General features: G+C 30.9%; 1 protein-coding gene across 1 annotated transcript; it reads right to left on the bottom strand.

Annotated features, from left to right (window-relative positions):
- Positions 1 to 957: 957 nt before the first annotated feature.
- On the bottom strand, positions 958 to 1,712 carry LOC120265779 (probable histone-arginine methyltransferase 1.4). The gene is made up of 3 exons (XM_039273741.1): positions 1,437 to 1,712; positions 1,258 to 1,326; positions 958 to 1,115 (listed from the first exon to the last, which is right to left on the bottom strand). Exons 1-3 carry the CDS (start codon positions 1,587 to 1,589, stop codon positions 966 to 968), a joined length of 372 nt encoding a protein of 123 aa, XP_039129675.1. The 5' UTR covers positions 1,590 to 1,712; the 3' UTR covers positions 958 to 965.
- Between the last annotated feature and the right edge of the window lie 8,780 nt (positions 1,713 to 10,492).

The raw sequence follows: 10,492 nt of genomic DNA, 5'->3' as shown, positions 1-10,492 counted from the left end.
ATACAATGTGAAAAAACATTGTAGGAGTTAAAGCAGAAAGATAATCAATATAGTCTTATGGTATAACCTGTCTCACATAATCTTTGCAAACATATTCATACTGATGTAATAGCTGGCCATAGTAATGGAAAATACATCTTGGCAGAAGTTGGTTCTATTTTTATCAAATCAATTAGCTTTTATGAACAATTACTGTTCCATTTTCAAGATCCTGAAAGAAAAACATATTGAGAGATCTAAGATCTCCTATCGGTTGAACAACAATATAGGCATTGAAAATAGATCTTGGCAAAAAGTGACTTCTATTTGATCATCGTATTCAAGCTCGCTATATACTCAATAATATCATCATCAACCAACCACAACAATGGACGAAAGTATATCCCTGATGGTCATATAACCATCCTATCTTAGAGGACAGGAACATACATTCATATTAATGCACTAAAACTAAAAACATCATGAAAACACTCGCAAGGATTTTTAGACCCCTCAAATAACTAGAGAAAAAAGAAAGCACAAAAAGAATGTCATTGCCTCTTAAAGGAAGGTGGAAGATGATTAATACAATAATGAAACACGTCACTAGTGTAGGGCCTAATACATAGTGCCTCAAATCTTCTTGGCTTCTCTCGAACATATTTGTCTACCTGTTTTTCTCACTTTAACACTCGTTTTGTTCTTTTTTGTCTATTTTGAAGCAGATGATGCCAACCGAGTATCTTACATTGCTCTAATCTGTCCTGGATTTAATTTACCATTTTCTGAGTGAACCCTTCATCATGAGTCCATAAATAGTTTCAAACATCAAAACTTTCCTTGTCATCCATCGATGCTAATTGAAAAGTCAATAATGTTGCCACATTTCAGATTCAAGCACATTAAAAAATCTTAAATCACAAACGTAAAGTTTTTAAGTCCTCAGCCTAAAATGGAGAAATATTCAAAGCTCAGAAAAATGCATACTACTCAAAAAAGACTGCAACTTTAAATAAATTCATACCCTCAGATGTGCCATTGATCTTACCATGTCTGCACTTCTCAACAGCAGAACAAAAATCTCGGCTCTCATTCTCCGTGCCAAACTCAAACTTTAATGCTCTCGAGAAAGAATTCTGTGTCACAAAGTGTACCATTATTCTTCAAAACAATATCTAACATTTCACCTTCTTCTATCATCAACAAACACAGGAGCACAAACAAACACTCATACTAGGGCATCAATAAACTCGTAGCATCATAAAATGGCAGCTTTACCTTATCTTCATTCCCACTCTTCGATTCCCCCGTGACAAAGAGCAACGCCACAGCGCTCAATCTCAAAACCTGAAAAACAATAAAAGATCAATCCCAGACCAAGAAACAGGATTCAAATAACAAAAAGAAACAAAACCCTAAATCCCAAACCCACATTCCCCAACTCCTCACAAGCTAACCTGGGCTGTCTTGAGATCGAACCGGATCTCGACGGAGTCCGGTAGTCGAAGCCGCAACTGGCCAGGGTCGAAGCAAGCAGCAGCAACAAAAGGTTGTTGGCCCGAGGCCGAGGCGGAGATGTCGGAGACGGAGACGCCGGCAAACTCCGCCATGGATCCGATGAATTGGTTGGGGGGGAGATTAGGGCTTGGGAGGTGGACGCACTAGGGTTTTGGGCGGTGGGGGTTTGCAAAGATAGAAGAGAGGCTTGGTTTGGGGGCGACTTAGCCGCAAAATGAACAGAGTGAGATGTCGTCATCAATATAAAGGTCTGGGGAAACGGCTCATGAGGGACAAGTGGGATCATTCTTTTACCGGGAGAGAACATCGTAAATAAAAATTAAATCACAAAAACACCTAATAAATTTGTAATATTACCAAAACACTTGCTATTTACAGACTCACCCTTTCTTTTCAATCATAAACGATTTTTAAACTCAAACATCTAACAGTCGATGATAAGTTAATCGGGAATTTTTGGATAAAATATCACCGCATGTCGCGCAATGTGATTATGATTTCATCATAATGCCTCTGTATCTAGATGAGTTTCTATTTAAAAATGTAGTTTCTATTTTAAATATGAGCAGATGAAGGCTCAAAATGGGGTCTCCGCTTTTAAAAATAAGCTCTCGCTTACGAAATAGCCTCGCTTTTAAACGAAGTTCTCGCTTTATATCTATTTTGCCTTTTGTTTAACTATCACGCTTTCGCTTAATATATTGCGTTTACGTTTAAAAAGTGCTTTAAATATCAGTTGCTTCATTTAAATACGTGCATCTGAGTACAAAGATTAATCTGGTATTTTTATATCCGCGATTAATTTATCACGCAAATATTTGTCCGCTTTAACATATTAATGTTTTTGTTTAAAAATGAGTTTTATGTTTAAAAATGAGGTTTCCGTTTATAAAATGAGTTTTCTGCTTAAGAAATGAGGTTTCCGTTTAAGAAAATGAACTCCTCCCTGAGAAATGCGCCTGCTTTATACTGCATGAAATGAGTACATACGAAAAGAATGCAGAAATGCAGAAAGGTTTAAGGGCAAACGTGATGGAATTCTCAATACTCTGTAGGTAAAAAGGAAGTAAACAATAAAAGGAAGGGTATGCGAGGTACTGCAAAACCGCAGTACTGTTTGGGAAGTTTTGAAATTATCGAGGTATAAAGAATTTTCTCAAAATAAAATCATAAATAATATTTATATTTATATTTATATGAGTTTAAGTAATGTCCGTAATTACGTAAATTACTGTTTATTGAGAATGTTTGTTTGCAATCGTTGGATGATAATCCAATAGTTATTATTTATATAGATATTATAAAGATTTACTATTTATAATCACTGTGCATCAATGTGTAATATTGTTTGCATTATTTAATATTTTTTATGAATGAATTTTAGCCGTTGGATGATGATCCAACAGCTACTATAGATGTCCAGATATTTGACCCTTGATGATGGGCCCTCTATATATATATATATAATCTATTCAATCTTTTTTATTTATCCATTTTAACTAATTCATATGGATTATTCCCTCAGTCATTTCTACTTGTCCTATTTTAGAGATTTTTTTCCTATTTACTTGTTCGTTTAGAAAATTTATAAATTTACCTTTTATATTTAATGTATCTCTACAGCTTCTAATAAATTATATTCAACTACACGTTTTTAAATCATATTTGAATAAGAGTAAATTTGGAAAATTAACATAATTTTTTATAAAATTTAGATTGCCAACTAACTTCAACCTTTTTTTAATCCATGTGAATTAGGTATAATGGAAAAGTAAAAAGGACCGGAGGAGTTAAAAAATAAGTTAAAATTAGTTGGTAATCAAATTTTATAAAAAAAAATTATGTTAACTTTTCATAATTACTCTTATTTAAAATGTGATTTAATAAAATGTATAGTTTAATATAAGTTATTGGGGGTTGTAGAAGTATATTAAATATAAATGGTAAATTTTAAAAAAATAATATTTAATACTTCATAATTTTTTTAAAAAACAAGTAAAAAAGATTTGAGGGGTGTGTTTGTTTTGATGTATTAGGAGTTACATGTAACTCCAAATACATTGTCAATCAAAATCTTTTGTTTGGTTCAATGTTTTCAATTTTTAGTTGACCACCAAAATTCCTTTGACTGGCTAAAGATGGAGGATTTGGTTTTACGGCTAAATCGGCTGTAAAACCAAATCCTTGAATTTGGTTTTACATTTGTGAGGATTTTGGTTTGCAGCTGGACTTCTTCTTCGCTTGCATTCCTCAATCTCTCCATCGCCTCTTCCTTCGCTGATTGGAGAAGTCGCCTCTGGAGGACCTCGACGATCGCTGCCATCTCCTCCGTTATTTCCTTGCCGATTGGAGAAGTCATCTCCATTCGTTCTCCGACGATCACTTCCACTTTTGCCTCAATTCTTTCCTCGCCAATCGGAGAAGTTACCTTTGTTCCTTCCTCGAAGATCGTTGCCATATTTGCCTATGTTCTTTCCTCACCGATCGGAGAAGTCACCTCCATTCCTTCATCAAAGATCACTCTTTTCTTTTGCTCCGTTACTTCCCCGCCTATCAGAGAAGTCACCTCCTTTCTTTCACACTAATCACTCTTCTCCTTTGCCAAAATCCTGCAATCGTCCAACGAGTGGCCAAGATCCCCCAAGGCTTGTCTCCCTTGTATAAATCCTGCAACCATTATTCAATCAGAAGTCTTCACTAGGTACTCAACATTAGTCCACACCCACAAAAGAGAGCTCTTGTTCAATCGATTTTGTTTCAATAATTTGTTATTTTTATTGATTTTGCTGATTAATTTGTGGAGGTGGCTGTGGATTTTGTTTGAATTTTCCTCTTGGTTTGTATAACCATGAACCTCCACGGCGCTTCATTTTGTGGAATTGTGAACATTGCTTGACTATAGTGCTCGTGGAGTACTTCTAGTTTTCAAAGGTTTCTCTTTAATCCCTTGATTGGATGACTAAATGTTATGATTGTGAGATTCTTCTTTGTTTTGTGTTTTATGATCTTTTGCTTATGTTTTTGTAATGAGTCTTTATTTCTTTTGCTTGTTGATGATGGTGATTGTTAATCTATGTTTCCTAATGATATTGTTCATTTCTGTTATTAGATCAAGACAATACTGGAAAAAAAAAACAATCATTTTGCTAGATTTTTGTATGTTAATTTAGTTTAAAAGATTTAGTTTGGATTGCTTGTTTTTGTTTGGTTTGTATAACAGATGGTCAGTTTCTCTATTAAGTTGTACAAAGTTTTGATATCTAAGGAAAGTTGAAGTTGGTCTTTTTTTCGGCTATGAATGGTAATGTTTTTGGTCTAATCCATGATCCATCTCTAATTTTTTATCATCATTTTAAATATGTAGAACATAGCTTTTCCCTGGTTACTATGATATTGTTATATTTCTATCAATTTCTATGTTTTCCAGAAAATAGACAATCATTTCTATAATAGATTCAGTTTGCACCCTGCAGTTCAAGGAAAACTTGTGCTCCTTGTTTATATTATGCAAATGATATTCTTTTACTAGAAGGGATGTTGTTATATTTCTATCAATTTCTATGTTTGCCAGAAAATAGACAATCATTTCTGCAATAGATTCAGTTTGCACCTTGCAGGTCAAGGAAAACTTGTGCTCCTTGTTTATATTATGCAAATGATATTCTTTTACTAGAAGGGAAAACCTTATGCACATAATAACCTTTTTTTTCCTAAGTTCATGCATTATTTGAACATGTTTTCAATGAAGATGAGAAGTTCCCCTGTATATCTTGGTGTTGTTTTTGGTGAAGTTGTGTTTAATCTCAGTCCTGGGTAGTTTTCAAAGCAATTTAGAATTTTAAATAGCTTGGTGTTTAATCTCAGTCCTTGGGTAATTTTCAAAGCAATTTAAAATTTTAAATAGCTACTTATTGTGACCATTCTCTTTTTGTTCAGGTCTATTGATTTTTGAAATTCATGTTCAAAATGGAAACAAGACCAAATTTTGATTAAATTTCTTCTTCCGATTTTGAAAATGATGAGTAGAGTAGCCTTGATTTCAATGGTTGCTTGAAAATTTTCTTTTCTTAGATTTTATCTCTATGGTGGTGGTTCCATTGTATCTTTTATTAGAGTAAGTGAATAAATATAATAATTGATTAATAATAAAAATATTAAATAATATATTAACCACCACCTTAACTTTTTAGTTTATCAATGATTTAATTTATTATTACTAATTATTAAATATAAACTTTAAAATATAATAATAATAAATAATAATAATAAATTAAATACTAAAGTTAATAATTAATAAATATTTAATATTTAGTAGTATCATAATAAACTCGATATATAATAAAAATAAGGGTAATCTTACCATAAAGTATTATATCCTCAAAATACATCCAACCAAACATATGTTTTTCGATTCAGGATACAAAGTCCTTCCTAACGAAACATAAAAATTTTTATAATTTAAGTAATTTCGGTTATATCCAACAAACACAAGGTTTGGTCACCTTTGTATTTTGAAAAACTAACCGCTATATCATTGTATCGAAAAATCCACTGCATTTAAAATTACATCCAACCGAACGCCTACCCTCCCGTGATTGAAGCTTTGTGATTTATTTATATTTATCAAAAATATATATGTATTGATATTTATTGAGATAGGATGAATATATAAGTATTTTAGCCATATTTGTTTGGTCTATTAGTATCCGGTTTCTTGCATAAAATGGTTTTTCCATTAAAGAGACAAATTGAATCCTAGCTCGAGCATGTGGAGAGTACAGGTATCGTAGAGCTCGGCTCTTCGAGTATACCCATCTACGATCACACGATATGTCAACATTATATATATATATATATATATATAAGTATTGTGGATAATATCCCCAAGGCAAAGGCGCTGGTTCACTGCAAAGACTTGCATAGCTCCATTGTGTAAAAATTTGATTTACTAGACTTTTTAATATTCCACAGCTATGTGCACGCTCTTAGGAAAATATATATCAAATGAATTGTAATTTTTATCGATTAAATATATTTTTTGGAATAAAAATTATAGGTTTTTTCCGAACAAATAGTTTGTATATTTGACAGTAATATTGATTTTGATTTTGATATTTTTAAAAGATGAAAATTGTTTATTATAGCATTTATTATTGAGTTATTGAAATATATAATTTTTAATATGTAATTTTTATTATGTGATTGCTCATATAGTGGAGAGTAGCACGTTAGGGGCATTTTATGACATATCAATTTGCCTTATATAAAATGTAATAAATAGTATTTTAATAAATAGCTGTTATGATAACTTTGATGATATCTAATGGCATGTAATCTTCAAATAAATAAACAATCACATGGTTTCTAGGTGGCAAAAATGCTACATCAACCACATGAAGAAGTACTACTATGTACAAATATATATATATATATATATACACTAGTGTTGAGGTTGGCGCTTACGTCAGAAGTTAAATTGAGCGGTGACAATAATATGAGTTTTGTCTTTTTATTTATCTTTTTCTAATATTATTATTTATTGAAGACAAAACATAATTTATGTCAATGAATTGTATGAAAAGTGCCATAAGTAATTGAAAATAAATAGTAATTTAAGTAAAAAGAATATTTAAATACCAAAAAAATTCCTAAAGATATCTAAGAAGTATATATTATGTAAATTTTTGTATTACCTTTTATATTTATTACATACTCCCTCCGTTCCGAATTAGATGTCATTTTAGGAAGTAAAAAAAATTCCAAAATACTTGTCGTTTTATGTTACCAAGATAAAATTTCTTTTTTTTCCCAACTCTACCCTTATTTAATAAAGAATTTCAATTTTCAAAATCTATTAATGAAATCCACTAAATAATTTTATAAAATTAGTTTTAAATTAAAGACCAACAAAGAAAATAAAAAGATGTAAAGACTCCATGTTCCATAGTTATGGGATATAAACCTTCATTTGATTTTGATATAATGTCTACCACAGAAGAAAACAAAGATACACCACGTTTTGACCTAAACGTATCAGCAGATCTTGAATTTCACTTGAACAAATCCTCTGAAGAAGGAGAAGAAGCTTTAGAGAAATAGGTTATTGTAGAAGAAAAAGAAGATGTACGACGTTTCAACTTGAATGTACCAGCAGATCTTCAGTTTGACTTGAACAAATACCTTGATGAAGGAGAAAAAGTTTTTGAAGAGAAAGAATTGCAAGAAGTTGTTAAGGTCATGTTAGAAGTTTATCTTCCAAACTTTTATTGAGTAACACCCTTATTTTAGTAATTGCTTTTGTTGTTAAAATTATATTTTGAGTTTGTTGATGTTTTAAATTATTTCCAAATAATCCAAATAGTAGTTAAGGATTATTTGGAAAAAAAATCAAATTATCTGAAAAAAAAAACATCTCTTATTTATGTCTCAGTGAATTGTTTAGTGTGTTTTCATTTTAATTTATGTTGATATATATACACGTTATTTGTCTACAATCTTGAATATGATAACATGTCATTTTGTTTTATAGATGAAAATGAAATATTTTATAAAATGACTTGCGGATTTATATTGAACAATTGAAAACATTAGCCGTACAAGTCATTCTGATGCAAGAACAAGATCATCATTTAAAAAAAAAGTTTAGATTTTGCAATGTGGTACAAGAGAATCCTTCTACATTTAGCTTAAATAATTGAGAACTTCTTCTACCAATGCAGAAGGGCGTTTCAGTTGAGTAGGAAAATTTCCTTCAAGTTCTAACATTGCCTTCTTCATATGTCGAATTTTATATTTATGGGATCCCCTTGCTCTTATGATTTCAATCATACACAATTGCAATGTAAGAAATATACGTTTAGACTTCATTGAAGGAAAAGCATCAAATGACTTCACAATAGCATCAATAAGTTCATCAACCGCTTAAGGTGACTCCTTATATTATGAGGATTGAATAGCAGTAAAAAGGCAAGGTCTAACACATTCAAATCTGGAGAGTTTGCTGGTTGATTCATCAAATGAATATCAAGACCATCTTGTGCAACAGCTTGGAGAAACACATCATCATCATCATCGATATGGGGTCTTGCATTGTCTTGCATGTTGAATGAATATTGGATTCCTTAGATCCTCTCTTGGTCATTTTTCCTTGATGACGGGCAATACTTTCTCAACCAAGTAACATCTTACAACTTCTTTATTCACTGAAGTTATCGGTTTAGTCTTCAATGTGCCTACTAGTTTATTAACACCACCCCTTTTAGCTGCATCTTTTTTGACAAAAGGAAATATACCAATTTTCCCTGAGAAAAGTTCAGAACCTTGTGAATCAAACCTTGGCCGAGCTATAGCAACTAAAAACATGACTTTTCCAATAAAATTTTTGCTTTTACAACTGTGTAGTGGATCTTCTTCATCGGGTAGCAAGTAGTAATTTTTAGTTTTTTTTTTGTCATATAGAACTATTTCTCATCAATATGAATAACATTATACATTCCTTTAAAAGTTGGATCATGTGGCATGCTACTTTCCTCAATCATTGATATGCAAAATTGTAGTCTAGATATTTTATTTTCTTCCTTGAGGAAAGGTTTTATAGCATTTGAATGCTGAGGTATCGCTCCTGACTTTAGAAGGTGAAACAATCTTGTCTTGCTTACTTTCATGGCACATGATAAAGATTGAAGGGTTGCTCGTTTATGTAAAGGGATCTATTGCAATCTAGTCAAGTCAATTTGAATTCTTTTGCAACCACAATTTCCTGTTTTTTTATGAGATATACTACCATAGATTTTGATTGCTCCCAAATGCGTTGAACAGTACCTATAGAAACTGAGAATAGTGATGTTATAATAGTTGTCACCCTTTTTCCAATTTTCCATCAATGCTTTTCTGTAAAAGCATATCATATATAGCTCTGCGTTGCTCATTACTCAAACTCATCTTTTCATTTGTATGGCTTTGTGATTGTGGTAGATCCACATTTTGATTGTCATCGTTACTTCCTTCTATTAGAAAATTTTTTAAAAAATAAGGATATTCGTAAAATTAAATAAAATAAATAAACAATAAGCCTTTTTTAATCCTACAATAGTAAATAAAACTTTATTTTTATCTTGTACCATGCTAACTAGTTTTAATTTACATAACACTCGAATCATATCATTTAAATAAAACTATTTTATTTTTATCTTACATACTCTCTCTCTCTCTCTCTCTCTCTCTCCCTCCGTAAGATAAATTAAAAAAGAGAGATTTATTTAAATCAAAATAGTTATTTATGGATAAATTATGGGTAATTTATCCATAAATAACTATTTTGATTTAAATAAATCTCTTTTTTTATTTGATAACAGATTGACTTATCTCTTAATTATAGGTTTTATCATAACCACTTTGTTTACACTAGCAAACTAGTAAAATTCTAGGTTAATTTATTCATAAAAGAAAAAATTTAAATTTAGATAAAAACTACTTAATTTTTATCTTTGTTTTACACTAGCATATTAGTATTTTTAAAAATAATATGAAAAAGAGAGTTAACATACTTACTAATATCCGAGTTTGTTTTCTGATGCAATCTTATTGCTAGATTTGAAGTTGCTTCATCAAGTGCATCTGAGCCATTCAAATTTAAATTTATAGGACTATAATCTTCTAGAGTTTCTTCACATAGTGCTCTGTTCAAGTCGAATCGTAAATGATTTGATGAAGTTATCTCAAATATTAAAAAACTTGGACTGAGATTGAGGTCGATAATAGTAGTAGCATCAACATTAAAATCTGGCAATTGAATTTGTACTTGCCTTTGTGGCATATCTCCATCTATATTTAAATCTATTTCATGTAAATCCATTGAATGATAACATTGTCTTACCAATGCTTTATTTTATAGGATAAGTTTTGGTGGGAATTATACATATCCATAATTTTAGATTAAAATTTTAGTAGAAAAAAATTTTATACATTGAAAAGTATAGATTTTCAAAAATTTTAA

The sequence above is a fragment of the Dioscorea cayenensis genome, chromosome 7 (assembly GCF_009730915.1).
Source record: "Dioscorea cayenensis subsp. rotundata cultivar TDr96_F1 chromosome 7, TDr96_F1_v2_PseudoChromosome.rev07_lg8_w22 25.fasta, whole genome shotgun sequence".
Lineage (NCBI taxonomy): Eukaryota > Viridiplantae > Streptophyta > Magnoliopsida > Dioscoreales > Dioscoreaceae > Dioscorea > Dioscorea cayenensis.
The sequence above is the reverse complement of the archived record's forward strand: the minus strand, read 5'-3'. Positions and strand labels throughout refer to the sequence as shown.

Excerpts from the sequence above, each read along its gene's own strand:
- LOC120265779 (XM_039273741.1), bottom strand. The coding sequence starts at position 1,589 with ATGGCGGAGTTTGCCGGCGTCTCCGTCTCCGACATCTCCGCCTCGGCC. Across the intron at positions 1,327-1,436 it reads TCGATCTCAAGACAGCCCAG|GTTTTGAGATTGAGCGCTGT; the intron begins GTTAGCTTGTGA and ends ATTGTTTTTCAG. Across the intron at positions 1,116-1,257 it reads AGAGTGGGAATGAAGATAAG|AATTCTTTCTCGAGAGCATT; the intron begins GTAAAGCTGCCA and ends TTTGTGACACAG.